The 22,973-nt window shown below is 46.3% G+C and overlaps 1 protein-coding gene and 1 long non-coding RNA gene across 3 annotated transcripts in view; one reads left to right on the top strand and one right to left on the bottom strand.

Moving 5' to 3' along the window:
- slain1a (SLAIN motif family, member 1a) overlaps positions 1 to 22,973 on the bottom strand; it is a 149,101-nt gene that overhangs the window by 68,942 nt on the left and 57,186 nt on the right. Inside the window, exon 3 of one of the 2 annotated variants that reach the window (XM_072476203.1) lies at positions 5,070 to 5,219. The exons of the other annotated variant lie outside the window; for it this stretch is intronic. Coding sequence (XP_072332304.1) covers positions 5,070 to 5,219 — 150 coding nt within the window. The remainder of the gene's footprint in view (positions 1 to 5,069; positions 5,220 to 22,973) is intronic. 2 annotated transcript variants of the gene reach the window in all.
- On the top strand, positions 9,678 to 20,466 carry LOC140391561 (uncharacterized). Its single transcript, XR_011935107.1, has 2 exons — positions 9,678 to 9,868; positions 20,100 to 20,466. It is a non-coding gene; the product is annotated as an uncharacterized lncRNA (long non-coding RNA).

Here is a 22,973-nt window from a genome sequence, read left to right as displayed (position 1 = left end):
GCCTCCGCCACGGCCTCCACCATGGCGGAGGCGGAAGAGACTCTCCCCACTGCGCATGCGCTGGGAAACTGACAGCGGCCGCTGACGCTCCCGCGCATGCGCTGGGAAACTGACAGCGGCCGCTGACGCTCCCGCGCATGCGCTGCATTTCCGCGCCAGCTGGCGGGGCAACAAACGCCATTTCCGCCAGCTGGCGGGGCGGAAATCCCTCCGGCTAGGCCGCCAAAGATGCGGAGCATTCCGCACCTTTGGGCCGGCGCGATGCACGTTTGATTGGCGCCGTCTTTGGCGGCAGTCGGCGGACATTGCGCCGTTGGGGGAGAATTTCGTCCCTGGTTCTGCAGATTTATGTCGATGCTTTACAAATTCTGTAATCGCCTTTAACAATGTCGCCAGATTATAAATCAGGAGAAAACCGTTAGTCAGTGTCGTGCGATGGCGCACCTCCTTCACAGCTCCATTTTACCACGTCAGAGGTAGTTTTTTGAACTAACCTACCAAATTGTCACGACAGACTTCTGCCTTGGCCATTCTGGACTGGATTAGTTCTTCGAGCTGCTGAAGGCTCAGGCAAAATTCACATAACGCGTGACTGATTTATCGGCAAGACCTAACTGCTGTTGGCAGGTTTTGAAGCCGTTTGAAGCAAATTAGCCACAGCATGAAGGACTATAATAATTAACAGATATTTGTTGCAGTTTAGAATTTTTGGTGAAGTACAGTTCTCCTTTATTTCCCAACTATTCCTTCGCAATCTTTGTTGTTCATTTTATCAACATGGTCATTACTCCTTTGAATTTTCCTCCCACTCATCATAAAGACGGCATGGTCGCACAGTGGTTAGCACTGCTGTCTCACGGTGCCAGGGACACAGGTTCTATTCCCGGCAGGGTCACTGTCTGTGCGGAGTCCGCACGCTCTCCCCGTGTCTGCGTGGGTTTCCTCCGGGTGCTCCGGTTTCCTGCAACAGTCCAAAGATGTGCAGGTTCGTTGAATTGGCCATGTTAAATTGTCCCTTAGTGTCCAGGGATGTGCAGGTTAGGTTATGGAGTTACAGGTTTAGAGCCGGGTGAAAGGGAGAGTGTAAATGGGTAGCTCAATCAAAGGTCAGTGCAGACTCAATGGGCTGAATGGCCTCCTTCTGTACTGTAGGGATTCTATGATTCTAAGCTCAAGCACAGCCTATTTTCTCCTTTCTCATCCCTGCATCCATATTATGTTGAAATAGAGATTCATACAATAGAATCTTATGGCAGAGAAGGGGGCCATTCAATTCACCATGTCCATACTATCTCTTTGAAAGAGTAACCTCACTCCTACTCTTTCCCTATAATCCTGCAATTTTGTCCCAATAAGTATTTAACCAATTCCTTTTAAAGGTTACAATTTAATATTCTTCCGCCATCCTTTCAGACAGTTGTAATAAATTGCTACATTTAAAAATGAAAACCTTCTCATCCCACATCTGGCTCTCATGTCAATCTCCTTAAATCTGTGTCTTCTTCTTCCTGGCCTTTCTATCAATGGAAAGGGTTTTTCATTATTTGTTCTGTCGAAACATTTCATGATTTCAAGTGCTTCTAATAAATCTTTCCTCGACCAACTTCACTCGAAGGAGAATTTTACTGTCTCCTAAGCCATCACAGAAGAGCTGATTGTCCATTCCAGGCATTTGCCATATGCAAGAAGTGCACTGTGCTCAGGAAAGATTAGCTCGAGGATATCCTGCTAGATCTGTTGTCATGAGGAGGGAAAATATCAGGCAGTGCTGGAGATGTCCAATTGGCATTAAAGTCCCGAGGCTGCCTGAGCCTAAAAGGTGGCAGCATTGTTAAAATGAATAGTCTGTGAAAATCATCGTGGTTTATAGGTTTTGACCAATTGTGGCAAGTTTGCAATTTAATTTGCCAGATGCTATTCGCATATTGGTGGCCTTCATGGATAAAAAAAATCTATCCCTGTGGATGAGTTTGTGCAGCTGTACCATGGCTAGTATGGCAGCAACACGCCAAGCGGGAATTCACATGCCCTGCAGTCGGCATTCCTGGGAGCTAGTGGAGGAGCCAGCAAGGCAAGTTTAGGTGCAACGACTGATGGTACAGGAGTACGAGGAAGGTGCTAGGGTCTACCATTTATTGGTGGAACAGAGCAGAGGCAAGTTCAAAGTAAGCAGGTTTTCCTCTTCTGTGATAGAAAAAGCACAGTTAGTGGATCAGGGGAAACACAGACGAATGCTAACCAGAGGACTTGTGGTTATTTCCCCTCACTTACTTTGAAACAACGCACATTGCAAGAAGGGAAAGTGCAGCAGGCTACTGAACATGGCCCCCACATCACTAAATGTAAAATTAACAGCAGCAACATATAATAAAGTAGCAGAAACATTTTTTCAATGCAAAAAAAAATGGGCAAAAGCGAAGACCTTTATTGGCACTGCCCTGAAGATAACTTGAAAATGAAATGAATATCACTTATTGCCACAAGTAGGCTTCAATGAAGTTACTGTGAAAAGCCCCTAGTCGCCACATTCCGGCGCCTGTTCGGGGAGGCTGGAACGGGAATTGAACCGTGCTGCTAGCTTGCCTTAGTCTGCTTTAAAAGTCAGCTATTTAGCCCAGTGTGCTAAACCAGCCCCTCAGTGGCCCTCAGTGACAGTCAAAGGGCAGCAAGGTGGCGTAGTGGTTAGCTCTGCTGCCTCACGGCGCCGAGGCCCAGGTTCGATCCCGGCTCTGGGTCACTGTCCATGTGGAGTTTGTACATTCTCCCCGTGTTTGCGTGGGTTTCGTCCCCACAACCCAAAGATGTGCAGGCTAGGTGGATTGGCCACTCTAAATTGCCCCTTCATTGGAAAAAATGAATTGGGTACTCTAAATTTATTTTTTAAAAAAAGAAAATTACAGTCAGCACTGACGTCTCAAATTATTTGTGGACTAGCAGAGCACGAGCACACCACAGATTGAATTTCTATGCCTTTGTTTGCATATTGTAATGGGGGTGGGGGGGGGGTTAAACATGGCGGGCGAGGCCCGATTCCAGGATTCTTGCCCCCATGTGGAATTTGTATGGCCTCAGGATAAGGGTGCAGGCAGCGAGCCCACACACTGCAATCCTGACCGTTCCAGCTCCATTTTGGGATCTAGTCCATTTTTCCTATCAGAAGCATGGTTCAGGGAACCTCAGAGAAGTCGGAAGCCATTGGGAAAAGCCTAATCGGAGGTCGTGAACCTTTGCCGCATAAGTTTAATGGGTATTGCCAACTTCAAATGTCATCATTGGATGCTGTGTAATAAGTTAAGAATGTTTATGATGCAGTGACTTTCCTCTGCTGTAAAGAGGTAAGAGGCCAAATTATTGATTAGCTTTGTAGAAGTGTTAAAATGCATTGCAAGGGCGGCACGCGGTGCAGTGGTTAGCACTGGGACTATGGTGCTGAGGACCGGGGTACGAATCCCGGCCCTGGGTCACTGTCCGTGTGGAGTTTGCACATTCTCCCCATGTCTACGTGGGTTTCACCCCCACAACCCAAAGATGTGCAGGTTAGGTGGATTGGCCACGCTAAATTGCCCCTTAATTGGAAAAAAATAATTGGGTACTCTAAATTTTTTTTTTAAAAGATGCATTGAGTAATTTCTCCAGTGGACATAGTGCTCTTCTGTTTTGAACAGTATTGAGAATCACATATTACCAAATCATCTAAACTGTGCTTTGATTTTTGATTTAAAGTCTAGACAAATGCTGACCATTTAAAATATTTGAATAGATACCTGACTTTGATTGAAAAGCCATCTATTGAACCTTTGAACAGATAGCCATTTGTTTAATCAACTTCAAAGGCACAATTATTTTAAGCTCTGGGCGGTTTGTTTATTCCATTGTGCAATTAAATCTCCAGATGAATACTTGGCTGAGCTCCAAGCCCCACGAATGGATTTAGCTTATAAAGGTTGTTTTGTATTTTGAAGAGGACTTTGGATGGCTGTTTGCTTATTTCAACAGATTTAAGGGCACTTAAAAGGAATGAGTTCTTTCAAGCGGAGTTTGTATGGCTACGGACTTGATTGATAGTTTTATGGATTCCTAAAAGGAGCAATTTCTAGTGGAGTTTGAATCGATAATTATTTATTTATTGTATGAGGATTTCAAAGATTCGCATTATAGGGCTCATGCGTTCTGTCCATGGTGGATCCTGGGTGAATAGTTGTGGAGATGGGGGGTGGGTGGGCATGATGGTTAGTTGGGGCTTGGGGTTAAGGGTTAGGGTGTCAAATACTCATAGAACTGAGCTAACATCACAGCGAACGGAGTTGTGCTTTCTAACCTGCCCGCCTCAGCAACTTCCAGAGGCAGCAGCACTGACTCAAGCCCATCCCCAACACCGCCGGCACCCCCCCTCCCCCCCCTTAAAAATAGAATGGGCAGCAGCCAGGATTGAAATTCATGATTGAGCCACAAGGATGAAAGTCTGGGATTTGTCCGAAAATCCTGACTGTACTTTTCTGACCCTTTTAACATAAATGGGTTCAGGTCTCACCTAAAATAGTCGAGGAAGAAATGTGTTGTACGAGTAATCCTCAGCGTGAATTAATCCGAGTTTCAATTTCCCACATGCCTTGCTGATCAAATACCTCGCCAAAAAATACACACGGAAGGAGCACTTTAATGACTCTACTTCGGGGAGTGGGGGAGGAATGTAATTAAACTAGTTGCTATGCCTACAATAGTAGCACCATTCACAATGACTACATTCAAAGGCAATTTAATGCATTTAAAACCCATGCATACCTGGAGCAGTCTTTCCCCTGGAAGAAGAGGATATTAACCTTTATCAGCCCTACCAAATATCTTTTTCACGGTGCTTCAATTCACCTTGAATAACTCGAATGAAGGAATTATTCTTCATGTTCACTTTTGATTACAGAAATCAGAATCCAAACAATCAAGATTTTTCACAGATTACCCAGGTTTTCCTTGATAGAGTTATATTAAGCGGTGCATGCAGGTAGCAGAATGTGTGTAATGCTCACATTAAGAGAAACAAACATTCAAGCTGTTCCAGTTTTATACTCTACCTGTTCTTTCAGAGATTAGTAATTGTTTAGTAATGGGTTTGTAGAGGCTTTGAGAGCTAAACCCATTGGTATATGGACTATATCCTGCAAACGAGCTACATGGAAGGCCAGAAGTGTAAGAATTCGAAAAGAGGTTTTTCCATCGTTTGGCTTTTGAGGGAAAGAAGCAAAGACACAATTAGATTTGACAAAGCTCTGCTTGAAGCGTTAGCATAAATAAAAATACAACAAAGTATATACATACAGCGTGGAGGAGCTTCATGCAGCAGAACATTCGAAAGCAACAGCCAATAATAACTACCTGGTTTCCAACTCTCCAGGGTGACGCTCTGGAGTTTTAGAAATGTACCAAGAGTTTATCAATTCAACAAAACTTGATGTGCAAGTTCAAACCTGGCGATGTGACAATGAACATCATGTGCCAGGCTCGATACCGCATGATTCTACCTGTAGAGGGTAAAACACCTTTATCACTTAGATTCTCTCCTTCACTCCTGAAGGTACAGTCTGAAGGGCAACTCACCATCTATTATCTTGTGCAAATGGTTATCCACGGGCTATTCCACAGTTGTGGCACCACAGCTAAGCCTGATCCTGGCCTGACCCAATGTCAACCCCTGTATATTTTCTGTGGGAGTCGACAGATGCTGATCAGGGGACAGGCAAGCTGAACAACTGTCCCCTCCATTGGCTAAGGTAGTCAATGAGCTCCTGCCTTGGCAAAGGAATGAAGCTGGGATTTAATACAAAAGCAAAATCTCAATTATGAGAACGTTTGAGTTGAACAAACTTTGAGTCAAGAGAAATGGAGAGGTTGAATTTACCTCTCCAATCCAAGTAATTGTCTCACTTCCCTTGGGCCTGCCACAATCAATTTTGACTAATTCTAACAATACCAATGGATTAATTCCCAGATTGGCTGAGGTTATCCATGAAGGCCCGACTTCTCCCTTACCTCAGGTGCAGTGACCCTCGGGTTAAATCAGCTCTCAAAGGGGAGAGCAGCCTATGGCCCTCTAGTACTGTGATGACATTTATTATCCAAGAAGAAACACACAGCCCCAGCTATCAACGGCCATATTCAAGTACTCATTGGCCAACCTAAACGAGTATGCCACCATCGTCACAGACTTTATCAGTAAGTGTGTAGAAGATTGCGTGCCAAAGAGGGTAGTACGTCCGTTCCCCAACCAGAAACCAATGTTTAACCGGGTGATTTACTCCCTACTGTAGGCCAGGTCTGAGGCGTTCAAGACAGGCAAAGCCATCAGGATGCCAAGACACAATACCAGACTAAGCTCGAGTCACAGACTAATGGCACAGTCTCTCATCGGTTATGGCAAGGCTAAAACAACAGAAAGGGCTGCAAAGCAAAGCCAAATAGAATCTCCGGCAACAGCGCACCCATCCCTGATGAACTCAATGCATTCTATGCTTGTTTTGAGCAGGAAACTAACAAACTGGTGTCAACTGCCCCTGCATCCTGATCACACGCACACCGACCATCATAGCCTCTGAAGTCTAATCGGCATTCTTAAAAGTGAACCCTCGCAATTACAGGTCCTGACGGAGTCCCTGGCCATGCACTCAGATCCTGCGCGGACCAATTGACAGTATGTTCGCGGACATCTTCAACCTCTGCCTAGTCTGTTCCGAGGTTCCAATCTGCTTTAAGAAGGCCACCATCATACAGGTGCCAAAGAAGAATCAATGTTTCTACGACTACCTTCCGGCGGCCTTGCCACCGATCATTATGAAGTGCTTCGAAAGGTTGGTCATGAGGGACATCAACTCCATACTCCCAGAAAGTCTTGATCCACTGAAATTCGCATACTGCCACAACCGGTCCACAGCAGACACTATCTCCCTGACCCTGCACTCATCCCTGGAGCATCTTGATAACAAGGACTCCTACATTAGACTCCTATTCATTGACTACAGCTCCGCCATCAACACCATAAACCCCGCCAAGCTCATAACAAAACTCAAAACCCAGGACTTGGCTCCTCCCTCTGCAACTGGATCCTCGACTTCCTGACCCATAGACCACAATCAGTAAGGATAAACAACAACACCTTCTCCACACTAGTCCTCAATACCGGGGCCTGCAAGGCTTTGTGCTTAGCCCCCTAATATAATCCCTATACACACATGACTGTATGGCAAAATTTGGCTCCAAATCCATCTACAAGTTTGCTGATGACACGACCTTAGTGGGTTGGATCTCAAACAACGATGAGTCAGATTACAGGAGGGAGGTAGAGAACCTAGTCGGGTGGTGTAATAATGACAATCTCTCCCTCAATGTCAGCAAAACTAAGGAGCTGGCCATTGACTTCAGGAAGCAAAGCATCATACACACCCCTGTCTGCATCAATGGTGCAGATGTGGAGATGGTTGACAGCTTCAAATTCCTTGGTGTGCAATTAACCAACAATCTGTCCTGGTCCACGCTACGACCAAGAAAGCACAACAGCACCTATACTTCCTCAGGAAACTAAGGAAATTTGGCATGTCGACATTGACTCCTCCCAAGTTTTACAGATGCACCATAGAAAGCATCCTATCTGGCTGCATCACAGCCTGGTATGGCAACTGCTCAATTCAAGACTACAAGAAACTTCAGAGAGTCGTGAACACTGTCCAGTCCATCAGGCGAGCCCTCCTCCCACCCATTGACTCTGTCCACACCTCCCTTTCCCTTGGGAAAGCGGGCAGCATAATCAAAGACCCCTCCCACCAGGCTTACTCACTCTTCCAACTTCTTCCATTGAGCAGGAGATACAAAAGTCTGAAAACATGCACTAACAGATTTCCCCACTGTTACCAGACTTCTAAATGACCCTCTTATGGACTGAACTGATCTCTCCATGCATCCTCTCTACTGAGTAGCACTACACTCCGTATGCTTCACCCAATGTCTGTGTCTATGTATTTACTTTGCGTATCTATCATATGTCCTATGTTTTACATGTATGGAACGATCTGTCTGGAGTGTACGCAAAACAACACTTTTCACTGTACCTCAGTACACGTGACAATAAATCCAAATCCAAACATCAAGCAGTAATTTCTCAAACACATCTAGGTGGACATATAACTTTGCTGGATAATTTGTTGCATAATTCTCAAGAAATCAAGGGGACCAGCTGTGTTTTATCATAGAATTTACAGTGCAGAAGGAGGCCATTTGGCCCATCGAGTCTGCATCGGCTCTTGGAAAGAGCACCCTACCCAAGGTCAACACTTCCACCCTATCCCCATAACCCAGTAACCCCACCCAACACTAAGGGCAATTTTGAACACTAAGGGCAATTTAGCATGGCCAATCCACCTAACCTGCACATCTCTGGACTGTGGGAGGAAACCGGAGCACCCGGAGGAAACCCACCCTGACATGGGGAGAGCGTGCAGACTCCGCACAGACAGTGACCCGAGCCGGGAATCGAACCTGGGACCCTGGAGCTGTGAAGCAATTGTGCTATCCACTATGCTACCATGCTGCCACTTTACCGTGTTAGTAAATATTTTATTTGTAAACATTCGCCGAGGGTGTCACCAGTAGTGAAGTGCCTCCTATAACATCAGCACCATCCAACCAGAAACTGGCAGGATCTATCACGAATAGTAGGCCTGGGGTCTTGTTATCTAAACTCGCAATGAAATGAAAAAATGAAAATGAAAAGTAGGCTTCAAATGAAGTTACTGTGAAAAGCCCCTAGTTGCCACATTCCGGCGCCTGTTCGGGGAGGCTGGTACGGGAATTGAACTGTGCTGCTGGCCTGCCTTGGTCTGCTTTAAAAATCAGCTCTTTAGCCCTGTGCTAAACCAGCCCCTCAGTGGCCCTCAGTCATGTGTTTACTAGCCCCGGCAACTCAGTCATTTGGAAAGTTTATCTTTATAATAAACAGAAGTATAAATACGCAAAGCTTTTCCTCTTTAAAAAAAAAAATTCATTCCTGTAACCCCCTCACACCACACCCCCCAAGATTCTTTCTTCAATCGAGGCACCAACACTTGCCCTTCCATCATCCGCAATCCTCTGGGATTTTACTGTTCATGGTAATGGAGGGAATTCCCAGAAATTATTATTCAGTTCCTTTCGTTTTAATATGAAAAGAATAACTCCCAGAAAAATCCCGCACTTTTTTCACCCTGTCTTAATAAAGAAAGGTACGGAGAGGGGGAGAGCAGTGAGGGGGGTGGGATCCTGTTCAAGACTGGCTTCAATGAGAAAAAAAATCCTGCGTATTAAGCATTAGGTGCTCATAGCACACAGAGCAAAATCGGGTAACGAGGGTAGTACATGAGTAATGCACTCCACACATTTTTCATCCATCGATTACAGGGGTGTGATCCTCCCCTCCAATCTTTCCTCTCTGACCTTAAGTGATCCTTTATGTTCAAATGCAATAAAAGGAAAAATGTTCCCTCAAAATCATTCTTGGCATAAAAATGCTGCGAGTGGGATTCTCCATCTTCGTCGCGGCGTGTTTCTCGGTGGCGGGAGGTGGCCCATCTTTGGCCGGTGGTGGGGGGGCGGGGATCATCTGGCGTGAAGAGCCGGAAGATGTCATCCTACATCTCAGGAGTACACCTGAGCTCCCTGTGAAGGGCTGAAGATAAAATCACAGGGACTGCTCCCCCCACAAAAGTCCCAGCACGACCTTGCAATGAGAGCGCACATTTGGAAGTAAACTCCTTGGGTCTGGATTCTCCGAGCCTCCACGTCGAAATCGCGTTCGGCACGGCGGCGGAGAAGGGCCGCTTACCCGGAAATCAGGACCGCCGCCGCTGAAGTGAGTCCCCCGAGAATCGCTCAGGAGTCGCTCACGCATGATCTACGCAGTGCGGGTAGGGGGCCATTGACAGAGTCCCCCCCCCCCCCGCTATTCTCCCTGTAAAACTGGCCGAGTTCCCAACAACATGGTTCTAACCATGTATTGGCCGTCGGGAACCTCGGATAGCAGCTGCGGACTCAGTCCGTGGCCGCCCTGATAGGGGGGGCGGGGGGATCGATCATTGTGGGGAGGGGGGGGGCTCATGGATGGCCTGGGGAGCGATCGGGCGTCACGGACCGACGGGAGCGCAGAATCTCGGGGCGGGGGCCTACATTTGTGATGACGGTCCATAGTGCAATTCCGCCATGTCCCACCGGGCGACCGCTGCAGGCCGCCGCCGTGCGCACGCGCAGACTCCCAACCGGAAGTGCGGAGTCCCGTAACCGCAGCCAGAACTGCGAGAAGCATTCCGGACCCTGCCAAGTCAGAGGATCGCTCAGTACTTTCTGGACTATCGTGGGAACATTTTTGGAGAATTCAGCCCCTTATTCCCATTGAGGCTTATTTGTCCCATGGCCATAAATGGTCACATTTTTCTTTTGCACAAAATGTGCAGGCTGAGGACCAATGTTACAATATGTTGGGATTACCTCAGGATTAGACATACAAAATATAATTCCCTGGACACAATTCACGAAGGAGCCCCCTCCTAAGCCCATCTGTCACATCATCTTGTATTCCCAAAAGAACGAGCGATTACGCATGGCCTTGTGCAAACTAATCTAAATTATGGATAAGGCAGCACTGATCTATTCATATTCATCATGACCGGAAAACTACCCACCCTTTAAACGTTATACTCAAACCCAAGCTGCGATATGAGGAGGAAGACAAATAACTCACACACTAAAGGTTCATTTGGAGCTCATTTGTAAAATGTGTCATGGGGCAGGAACCGGCGGGGAGGGTCACTCCGGCGCCGAGGAGTGGCGTGAACCACTCTGGCCTCGGGCCGCCCCAAAGGTGCGGAATCCTCCGCACCTTCAGCGGCTAGGCCGGCGCCGGAGTGTTTGGCTCCACGCCAGCCGGCGCGGAAGGGCTTGGCGCAATGCCAACCGGCGCCGAAGGACCTCCGCCGGCCGGCGCGAGTTGCCGCAGGAGCACCAGCGTGTGCTGGCGTCATCCCAGCGCATGCGCAGGGGCGTTCTTCTCCGCACCGGCCATGGCGGAGGTTGACAGCGGCCGGCTCGGAGGGAAAGAGTGCCCCCACGGCACAGGCCCGCCTGCGGATCGGTGGGCCCCGATCGTGGGCCAGGCTACCGTGGGCCAGGCTACCGGATTCCCGCTCCCGCCAAAACCCCGGAGCCGGAGAATACGGCAGCCGGCGGGGACGGGATTCACGCCGCCGCCCCCCCCCGATTCTCCGACCCGGCAGGGGGTCGGAGAATCCCGCCCTTTGTTTCAGTTAAGTCTCCCCACCAAGTAAATCAGAGCCATTTTGGCATTTGAATTCAGTGGATGGCTCCTCCTGTAACATTGTGGGCTGCATTTTCTGTCCGTTTACGCTGACGGGATCTTACTGTCACGCCGACGGTAGTCCCTCCCCCGTTGGTTCAACAGGAAACGGCGAGCCCAGAAGATCCCGCTGCTGGCCGCTGTAGAACACACCGCCGGGGGTGGAGGCAAATCCCCTCCCCAGGAGTTTTAAGACACCAAAAAACGCGAATTGCCCAGGCTGATATCATAACAAAGAAAAAGCTGGCCTGATCTCTCGTTGCTGAATAAGTATTAATTACGATGAATGGGTTGAATATAAGGTCAAGCTAAACTGCTCTCTTCCTCATTTCCCATGAAAAAAAAAACAGGCATCTGTCAGGAATTTCTAACATCCAGTCATAAAGGGTCTGGCTTCCGAAAAGGAACTGGCTCAGCTGTTCTCAGCACATTAACATCACAGCACTCCTGAGCACTGATCTTTGAGAGGCAGACTGGGTATATAATGGAGATCGCTACAATGAATTCCCAACACTAAAGTAAACACGAAGCACTGGATTTCTAAACCAGGCACGGTCGGGCTTTTACCCAATTAAGTGTGGCAAGTATTGCTTAATGTTTCTTTTCTAGCCTAGAAATACAACTTTTAACCACACTGTATTCTTCAAGAAACTTAATTGGCATTTGTAGGTGCAAACCTACTCTACAAATGGATCATTAGGAATAAATAAACTGCAAAATTGGGCAGCACGGTGGTGCAGTGGGTTCGCCCTGCTGCCTCACGGCGCCGAGGTCCCAGGTTTGATCCCGGCTCTGGGTCACTGTCCGTGTGGAGTTTGCACATTCTCCCCATGTTTGTGTGGGTTTCGCCCCCACAACCCAAAGATGTGCAGGCTAGGTGGATTGGCCATGCTAAATTGACCCCTTAATTGGAAAAAATGAATTGGGTACTCGAAATTTCAAAAAGAAAACTGTGCAAAGTTTGATTTAGCCTTCAACCTTTTTTCAGAATAATCTTTTATTGTCACAAGTATGAAGTTACTGTGAAAAGCCCCTAGTCGCTACATTCCGGCGCCTGTTTGGGTAAGCCAGTACGTGAATTAAACCTGCATTAAGTGAGTGAGTTCACCCAGTGGGCCAGAGAAGACACAGCCAAAGTGAGACAGCAGAGTGAGTTTGGGAATTTGAATCTAGGTGGGAATTGAATCAAATCAAATCAGTAAGTCAGCTGCTTTTAAATTTCAGGAGTTTAAATTAATTTAAATTAGTCTAGAATTGTGCAGTGTAGGTTAACAAGGGCTGCCGCACCCACTCACATAACTGGTTGGCAGTTAAGTGTCAGTCACTTTAAATCTACCTTGATCTAAAAGCAGGTGGGGGAGGGGAGTCAACTCAGGCCAATTTAAAAAGAGCAACTTGTAAACTCTCTCCCAGTGAGTTCTCACAGTGAGCCAGAGAAGGCACAGCCAGAGTGAGACAGCAGAGTGAGTTTGGTAATTTGAATCTAGGTGGGAATTCAAGGCTGGGTGGGGAGGAAGTGCTTTTTATCCCTGGTAAGTGACAGGTAAGTTGTTTTTCTGTTTTATTTTTCTTTTCATTGGTATATTTATGTATTTTTTCTTCGTTTATTTTGCAGGGGGGGGGAAATTGTAGTTGTTGAAGTTAACCAAAGGTTTAAGACATGGCAGGAGATCTCAGACCCGTGTCATGCTCCTCATGTATGATGTGGGAGCTCAGGGACACGTCCACTGTCCCTGGCTCCTTCACGTGCAAGAAGTGTGTCCAGTTGCAGCTCCTGTTAGACCGCTTGACGGCTCTGGAGCTGCGGATGGACTCACTTTAGAGCATCCGCGATGCTGAGGTCGTCGTGGATAGCACATTTAGCGAGTTGGTCACACCGCAGGTGAAAGGTACTGAGGGAGATAGAAAATGGGTGATCAAAAGACAGAGCAAGAGTAGGAAGGCAGTGCAGGTGTCCCCTGCGGTCATCTCCCTGCAAAACAGATATACCGCTTTGTATACTGTTGAGGGAGATGGCTCACCAGGGGAAGGCAGCAGCAGCCAGGTTCATGGCACCGTGGCTGGCTATGCTGCGCAGAAGGGCAGGAAGAAGAATGGCAGGGCTATAGTGATAGGGGACTCAATCGTAAGGGGAATAGACAGGCGGTTCTGCGGACGCAATCGAGACTCCAGGATGGTATGTTGCCTCCCTGGTGCAAGGGTCAAGGATGTCTCAGAGCGGCTGCAGGACATTCTGGGAGGGGAGGATGAACAGCCAGCTGTCGTGGTGCACATAGGCACCAACGATATAGGTAAAAAACGGGACGAGGTCCTACAAGCTGAATTCAGGGAGTTAGGAGTTAAACTAAAAAGTAGGACCTCAAAGGTAGGATCTCAGGATTGCTGCCAGTGCCACAAGCTAGTCAGAGTAAGAACGTCAGGATAGATAGGATGAATGCGTGGCTCGAGAGATGGTGCAAGAGTGAGGGATTCAAAATCCTGGGGCATTGGAACCGGTTCTGAGGAGGTGGGACCAGTACAAACCGGACGGTCTGCACCTGGGCAGGACTGGAAACGATGTCCTTGGGGGGGTGTTTGCTAGAGCTGTGGGGGAGAGTTTAAACTAATGTGGCAGGGGGATGGGAACCGATGCAGGAAGTTGGAAGGTAGTAAAACAGGGACAGAAACAAAAGGCAGTAAGGGGAAAAGTGTAAGGCAGAGAAGCCACAATCAAAAATCAAAAAGGGCGACAGTACAAGGTACAGTGACTGAAGGGAGCTCAGTGAACAGGGCCAGGAATACTAAAAGGAATAAAACTGGAAGTAAAAACATTAATGGTAAGCGACGCGGCAGGTTATATCCGAGGGTATCAAACTATTCGGAAGGACAGAGTGGATGGTAAGGGCGGTGGTGTAGCTCTGTTATTTAAGGATGACATCTGAGCAATAGTAAGGGATGACATCGGTGCTATGGAGGAGAAGGTTGAATCCATTCGGGAGGAAATCAGGAATAGTAAGGTGAAAAAGTCACTAATAGGGGTAGTCTATAGGCCACCAAATAGTAACATTATGGTGGGGCAGGCAATAAACAAAGATATAACTGATGCATGTAGAAATGGTACAGCAGTTATCATGGGGGATTTTAATCTACATGTCGATTGGTTTAACCAGGTCGGTCAAGGCAGCCTTGAGGAGGAGTTTATAGAATGTATCCGCGATAGTTTCCCAGAACAGTCTGTAATGGAACCTACGAGGGAACAAGCGGTCCTAGATCTGGTCCTGTGTAATCAGACAGGATTGATTCAGGATCTCATAGTTAGGGATCCTCTCGGAAGGAGCGATAACAATATGGTGGAATTTAAAATACAGATGGAGGGTGAGAAGGTAAAATCAAACACTAGGGTTTTGTGCTTAAACAAAGGAGATTACAATGGGATGAGAGAAGAACTAGCTAAGGTAGACTGGGAGCAAAGACTTTATGGTGAAACAGTTGAGGGACAGTGGAGAACCTTCCAAGCGATTTTTCACCGTGCTCAGCAAAGGTTTATACCAACAAAAAGGAAGGACGGTAGAAGGAGGGAAAATCGACCGTGGATATCTAAGGAAATAAGGGAGAGTATCAAATTGAAGGAAAAAGCATACAAAGTAGCAAAGATTAGTGGGAGACGAGAGGACTGGGAATTTTTTAGGGGGCAACAGAAAGCTACTAAAAAAGCTATAAAGAAGAGTAAGATAGATTATGAGAGTAAACTTGCCCAGAATATAAAAAGATAGTAAAAGTTTCTACAAATATATAAAACAAAAAAGAGTGGCTAAGGTAAATATTAGAGGATGAGAAGGGAGATTTAATAATGGGGATGAGGAAATGGCTGAGGAACTGAACAGGTTTTTTGGGTCGGTCTTCACAGTGGAAAACACAAATAACATGCCAGTGACTGATGGAAATGAGGCTATGACAGGTGAGGACCTTGAGAGGATTGTTATCACTAAGGAGGTAGTGATGGGCAAGCTAATGGGGCTAACGGTAGACAACTCTCCTGGCCCTGATGGAATGCATCCCAGAGTGCTAAAAGAGATGGCTAGGGAAATTGCAAATGCACTTGTGATAATTTACCACAATTCACTAGACTCTGGGGTGGTCCCGGCGTATTGGAAATTAGCAAATGTGACACCACTGTTTAAAAAAGGAGGTAGGCAGAAAGCAGGTAATTATAGGCCAGTGAGCTTAACTTCGGTAGTAGGGAAGATGCTGAAATCTATCATCAAGGAAGAAATAGCGAGGCATCTGGATGGAAATTGTCCCATTGGGCAGACGCAGCATGGGTTCATAAAGGGCAGGTCGTGCCTAACTAATTTAGTGGAATTTTTTGAGGACATTACCAGTGTGGTAGATAACAGGGAGCCAATGGATGTGGTATATCTGGATTTCCAGAAAGCCTTTGACAAGGTGCCACACAAAAGGTTGCTGCATAAGATAAATATGCATGGCCTTAAGGGGAAAGTAGTAGCATGGATAGAGGATTGGCTAATTAATAGAAAGCAAAGAGTGGGAATTAATGGGTGTATCTCTGGTTGGCAATCAGTAGCTAGTGGTGTCCCTCAGGGATCAGTGTTGGGCCCACAATTGTTCACAATTTACATAGATGATTTGGAGTTGGGGACCAAGGGCAATGTGTCCAAGTTTGTAGACGACACTAAGATGAGTGGTAAAGCAAAAAGTGCAGAGGATACTGGAAGTCTGCAGAGGGATTTGGATAGGCTAAGTGAATGGGCTAGGGTCTGGCAGATGGGATACAATGTTGACAAATGTGAGGTTATCCATTTTGGTAGGAATAACAGCAATAGGGATTATTATGTAAATGATAAAATATTAAAACATGCTGCTGTGCAGAGAGACCTGAGTGTGCTAGTGCATGAGTTGCAAAAAGTTGGTTTACAGGTGCAACAGGTGATTAAGAAGGCAAACGGAATGTTGTCCTTCATTGCTAGAGGGATGGAGTTTAAGACTAGGGAGGTTATGCTGCAATTGTATCAGGTGTTAGTGAGGTCAACCTGGAGTATTGTGTTCAGTTTTGGTCTCCTTACTTGAGAAAGGACGTACTGGCACTGGAGGGTGTGCAGAGGAGATTCACTAGGTTAATCCCAGAGCTGAAGGGGTTGGATTACGAGGAGAGGTTGAGCAGACTGGGACTGTACTCGTTGGAATATAGAAGGATGAGGGGGGGATCTTATAGAAACATATAAAATTATGAAGGGAATAGATAGGATAGATGCGGGCAGGTTGTTTCCACTGGCGGGTGAAAGCAGAACTAGGGGGCATAGCCTCAAAATGAGGGGAAGTAGATTTAGGACTGAGTTCAGGAGGAACTTCTTCACCCAAAGGGTTGTGAATCCATGGAATTCCTTGCCCAGTGAAGCAGTAGAGGCTCCTTCATTAAATGTTTTTAAGATAAAGATAGATAGTTTTTTGAAGAATAAAGGGATTAAGGGTTATGGTGGTCGGGCCGGAAAGTGGAGCTGAGTCCACAAAAGATCAGCCATGATCTCATTGAATGGTGGAGCAGGCTCGAGGGGCCAGATGGCCTACTCCTGCTCCTACTTCTTATGTTCTTATTACAAACTAGCTGTTTAGCCCACTGAGCTAAACCGGCCCTTGGCTGACAGATTTCTCCAGTTCCTCCTTTGCTCAAGATGAGCTCCATCTATTTACTAGTTTGAAAACTGAATCTAGTCATCTCCAACACATCTAATATAAGTTCAGCATTACATTTCAACATTCATATGCCAGACCTATAAATCCCAGTGTACTGTTCAAAATCTTTTTTTAAATTTAAATAGCCTCATCTGCTGGAGGTCCTGCTTCTAATATAGAGTTGATTTAAATCACCAACTCTCTCTGCCCCTTCACATGTTCCTGCTTACCCCATTTCCTTTACTCTTTTTCAAACCCAGCTCGAGCAGACCACATTTACTGAGAATTGAATGCCACTTCTGGCATTCTTCTGCTATTTTTTCTTTTCCTTGGTCCACCATCTTAGTAATGTCTCTTTCTTGCATCCTTGTGCTCTCAGGATTATTCCTATGCCCTCCATTTCAGGATCGTCTAAAAATTTGGTTATCAATTCCCCTCATCCAACATCCAAATCATTGATGTACAGGAGTTGCAGGGCGGAATTCTCCCAGTTTGGGTCTAGGTTAGAACCATGCCATCGGGAACTCGGCCAGTTTTACACGGAGAATAGGAACGCGGAGTGTTTCCCGCTGAGGAGGCCAGAGGGGGAACACGTCAAATCTTCCTGCCCCAACCTTATCAACTATGCAACTGTGCTATATTCCACAGTTGAGCAGGCCTGATGGCATGTAGTCTGCCATTCTATCCAGGCACCATACTGAAAAGGTGCCAATCATCACTGACCCACTATTGAAGATAGAAGGTGGATCTCCTGAAAATGAAAATTGATCTCCGGGATCACACTGAGGCTGAAACATGGGCTCCCTGAGAAATAGCATGGATTTCCAGGAACATTCAGAGGCTGGACGATGGACTCCCTCCAACACATCGAATCTGGAAGGTCCACCTGAAGATGTTCCCCCCACCCAATGCTGCAGTGTTCTGAGGTCCAGGGATCCGGGTAAACTTTATCCTGAACTCCAGAGGCAGCCCCCAGGCATTAACGGGAAGCTACTGAGTTTCATGCCGGCCTCCAATGGGTTTCCCGATCCACCGTGCCGGACACCAGCGGAAGATCTCGCTGTAAAGTCACGCTGGTGTAAAACCGATTTGTGGGCCTCCCGCTGAATTCTCCCCCCCCCCCCAAACCTGACTGCCATTGAACCCGACAGTAGGAGTTGGGGGGGGGGGGGGGCGGGGGGGGGAAGAGAAGAATTCCAGTCACAATATCAGGACAGGAACCTTTGTTTTCAATTCTCTTTTACTGCCTTGTCTCAAATCTTTTGTTTTAACATTCTGTTCATGTCTGGGTAATTATGGAGTGTTATATTACCTTTGGTGAAAATTTGCCTTTTGATCCAAAATGGTCCGATGAGTTGATGACTAAGAAACCACCAATCGTTAGATTGAATCAAAACTATTTTTTTGGATAACGATTAATTAAATGAAGTTTTCCCACAATACTGAGCTATAACTAATCATAAAGTCAAATTGAATCTGTCTAGCAGTAATCAATAATCTAGTAGTTACTAATGATATCCTCGTGTTAACTCCATCCAATCTATTTTACTCCTCGTGCTGTACTCAGTCTTTCTCCTTTGCTAACTGCCCATTATTACCTGAGGTCTGATATTTATACTGAGAACTGGCGGTTCCCTCTAGTGTTTGAATTACACTGAGATGTAAGAATTGACCCTTCACTGGCATGCCTCTGTACATAGCATTATTTGAAGGTCACCAAGTTCAGTAAATTTCTTTAATTTGTTATGGGCCAGGATTTAGAGAACCCCAAAGTGTATCATGGAGTTCACCTGACCCACAACTTTTAATAGATTGTGGTATGGGGAGCACACGGCCCACTCTACAGGTGTGGTACAGCAGAAATGGAAAAGTATTTTTTAAAGCTAAACAATGTTTATTCTATGAACTCAAGTTAACCTTTTAAAAACATACAGTGAACATCTTAGCAACCATTAATTCAAATACAACCCCCAAAGAATACAACACTAAGTAATCCTTTAAGCTTTCATTTTAACATCCAAAAGACTTTAAAAAAACTTTTTACCAGAAGCACATCAGGTTAAAGTCACTACTGTTATTAGTTTTAAATCACCAGGATCGATTTACAGTGTTTAGATTACAGAGAGAGACTCTAATTGACCTTCTGGCTGTGACTGCAGCTATCCAGCTCTGAAAACAAAACTAAAACACACCCTGCAGCAAACAGCCTAAAACGAAAGTAAAAAGCTGACAGACAGCCCAGCTCCACCCACTCTCTGACATCACTGCAGTAATAAACACCCATTTCTTAAAAGTACTCACACTACAGATACTTATATCCACACCCATTTATAAACACCCATTTCTTAAAGGTACTCTCATATGACAATTTATAATTAAAACTACTTTCTAAAAATGCAGTGTAGTTGAAATCGAATTTGTAATATCCTGCCTGAAATCAGGGATGCTTAACGTACACACTCCATTCTAAGTTACAACAGGATCTTCAGAGCACAAGAACTCGAGTTACAGCTAGATTCAAGTGACAGGGAATGCATCACCCATTGCAACTAGGACATTACATGAGGAACCAAGGTTCAGAAGTCGCACAAAAACCTAATGATGAACAAAGCAGTTTCAAGTGCTTATGCATACATTACAAAAGCTTTCGGCAATGAAGGCAACACTCATTACTGAAAGAATTTTATGTATTTCTGTTGAAAGACAATTGGACCTCTTTGAATTGAAATGATTGTTACGTCTGCAGCATGAACAGTAACTGTGTAAAGCATGGGGGGTGGGTACACGGATAATTTTCTTGACTCAAGACTGGAACAAAAATAAATGACCCAGAAATTATAGCAGTCTTTTCCCCCAAATCCATCCTACCACAGCATAGAGAGAGAGAGAGCTGCAGCCGACATTATTCCCCATTGAATATCTGCAATATCACTACAATATTAGCCTTGTTTAAAAGTCATCTGTATTTCACTGCAGAAACCATGCAGTGTCAGCCTCCGCAACTCCAGTCAGGATGCCAAGATTTACCACATAATTCTGTAATTTTATCTGCATTACGAAACAGCAGACAAAGACCGCGGATGAACCTTGCCAGTGACACACAGACATGACCAGAAGAAGAGCATAGATGCCTTTCAGGGGAGGCTGCACAGGCATAGGAGAGAGAAGGGAAAAGAAGATTGTGCTGATGGAGTTCGGTAAGGAAGGCTGGAGAGAGGCTCAAGCGGAGCATAACTAGGCTGAATGACCTGCTTCTGTGTTGCATCTTCTGTGTTACCTATGACAAAAAAATTACATTTTCAATTTTCTTGTGAATAAAGCCATGAGCAAAGAATTTATGGCATTTTATCTTTATACAAACAGGTACAATGAAAACCCACAAATGCTGCATCTTGCGATGAAAGAAATAAATGGGACTTTGTTGACTGGCATGAGATACAATCCCAGTATTTTCCATTTTATTTTTATGCAGCAATCTTTACTTAGATAATTTGAGCAGACATAGGGCGCGATTCACTGGAAATAATCCAAAGTCCGGTTTGGGGCGCTTTTGGTGGGGTGTTTCTCGACGGCTACAATGCCGAGATTGACACTGCTATTCAATGGCTCTTAGACGTTTTTTAGCGCCTCAGGGAGTTTCTCACACTTGCGATGATTTCCTGCACTGGGAGGTTGAGCTCACTAGCAGGACCGGCTCCTCAAGATCAGGTGCTATTTTGACAGGCTGCCCTGATCTCTGCAGCCCCCGTCCCTTTCAGGACTCACTGCCCTCAGACTCCTCCACCTTAACCCCCACCCCAACCTTTCTGCGACCCCCTCATTCCCCCCTTTTCATGGACAAGGCCCCCTCAGGCTCCCACCGTTGGTAGTGTCAACTTGGCACATTGGCACTGCCTGCCTGGCACCCTGGCACATTGCCATTGTCACCCTGGCAGTACCCAGGAACCCTGGAAGTGTCAACCAGGATACCCTGGCAGTGTCCCAGTTGGCACTGACAAGGTGTCCGGGTGGCACTGCAGGGGTGCCAGGCTGATGGTGCTAAGGTACCTGGGGGCCAGCAGAAGTGCCATCGTACTACCGTGCCCTGTCTTCAACCATCTGGGAGGCTGTAATGGCCTGCGAGACCCCCCAAAGTACTTCCATACCTAATCCACGACTGTGGAAGCCAATGCTCGGTTGAGGCATTGCTGGTGCGGCCGTTGACTCCCGGGCACCGGGTGAAACTGGCACTGGGATATTTAAAGGAGCCACATCTGGATCATGAGCAGCGAGGGTGTGATGCAGGTCGCACCAGGCGGCGCGCGTCAGGTGACTCGCACAAGACTTCCCGCGTGGAGCCCGATTTGGGGCTCTCCCGCAATTCACCCGTTGCATGTGGCGGGAAAATTGCACCCATTGTCCGCGCTCCTATTTTGCTTGCTGTCAAGTTTCTGAGAAATAAAAATCTTATGAATGCACCACACTTCACACTGAGACACTGAGACATAACGGGCGGAATGCTCTGACCCCCAGCTGCACGTTTCTCGGCCGCGCCCCAGTTGCTGGTGGCGGGATTCTCTCCGCTTATCAATGGGATTTTGCATTGAAGCCACCCTATGCCCACATGAAACCCCTTCGCTGCTGCCAGGGGGAAAAGAGAATTCCACTTTCCCTCAGAACGGTCTTCTTTGCTGATCTATATTCTGGTTCCGGCTTTCTCCAGCATGGAGTTTTGTGCTAAATTTACTCTCACAATAAACAGATCCAGCAGAAAAATGGTTGAATTAAGAAGCCAGTTTCTCCAATTCTGCAAAATCATCTCTGCCGAGCCACCACCGTACAACTGGCGGATATTCATTTCCACTACCCCATACTTACTGGTTCGAGTGTCCCCCCCCCTCCCCACAAGCACCAATGGCCTCTTGGTGATGACTAGATTTACAATGTGCAGTTTTGCCTTTCTTGCTGCATGTGACGGGCATTTTGCTGGCTTTTTTCAAAAGTCAAGACTGCACGGAGATTGTGACATGAACGTGACTGAGACGGCATTAAGGTTTCAGTGTGTTTCAGTGTGTATTCCAGCACCCAAGGTAACCATGGAAATGCAAAGAGGTGACAATATGTAATGTGCTTCACTAATGCTTGCTATATAACCAAGACTCTCACAGCTGGCTTAGATCCCACTCTGGCACAAGCTTCCCCTGGGGTTGAAGCTTTGATATAATTTGAAGCAGAAACGTATTTACGATTATGCAGACTTGGAACAAGCAGGCTTGATCAGCAGCAAGACCGCAACCCAAATAGAGAAATGCCCATATGCATAGCTTAGTCTGAAAAATCATATAATTCTTAACAGCTACATATCTGGTCAAAAGTCACAATTTCTCAAATATGTTAGCATTCATTCAGACAACGGTGCATTGTGGCAACAAAAATGGAGATTGAAAGATTCACATCATGCCATGCTGGCTCGAGTTATTGCGGCAAAATGAGACCTTTGTCTCAGTTTACACTTAGATCAGTTACACCACGAACAGAGAAGCACATTGGTATTTTACATCTCAAAGCTGGTGCTTTGTCCCAAATGTTTGCTTTCAACAGGATAAATCAAGGAGCAAAGATTCAAGTTAATTCGTTCTGTCCTGGGCAGTAAGGTGGTGAAGTGGTAACACTGCTGCCTCACGGCGCCGAGGACCCGGGTTTGAACCTGGCCCCGGGTCACTGTCCACGTGGAGTTCGCACATTCTCCCCGTGTCTGCGTGGGTCTCAATCCCACAACCCAAAAAGACATGCAGGATAGATGAATTGGCCGTGCTAAATTTCCCCTTAACTGGCAAAAAAAAAAGAATTGGGTACTCTAAATTGATTTATTTTTTTAATCGTTCTGTCCTGAGAACTTAAATCTGTAGTGTGCTTACATTCCTGAGACGGCCATAAGCATAGCAACATGGTACCAGGA

The sequence above is a fragment of the Scyliorhinus torazame genome, chromosome 15 (genome assembly GCF_047496885.1).
Source record: "Scyliorhinus torazame isolate Kashiwa2021f chromosome 15, sScyTor2.1, whole genome shotgun sequence".
Taxonomy (NCBI): Eukaryota; Metazoa; Chordata; class Chondrichthyes; order Carcharhiniformes; family Scyliorhinidae; genus Scyliorhinus; species Scyliorhinus torazame.
The sequence above is the reverse complement of the archived record's forward strand: the minus strand, read 5'-3'. Positions and strand labels throughout refer to the sequence as shown.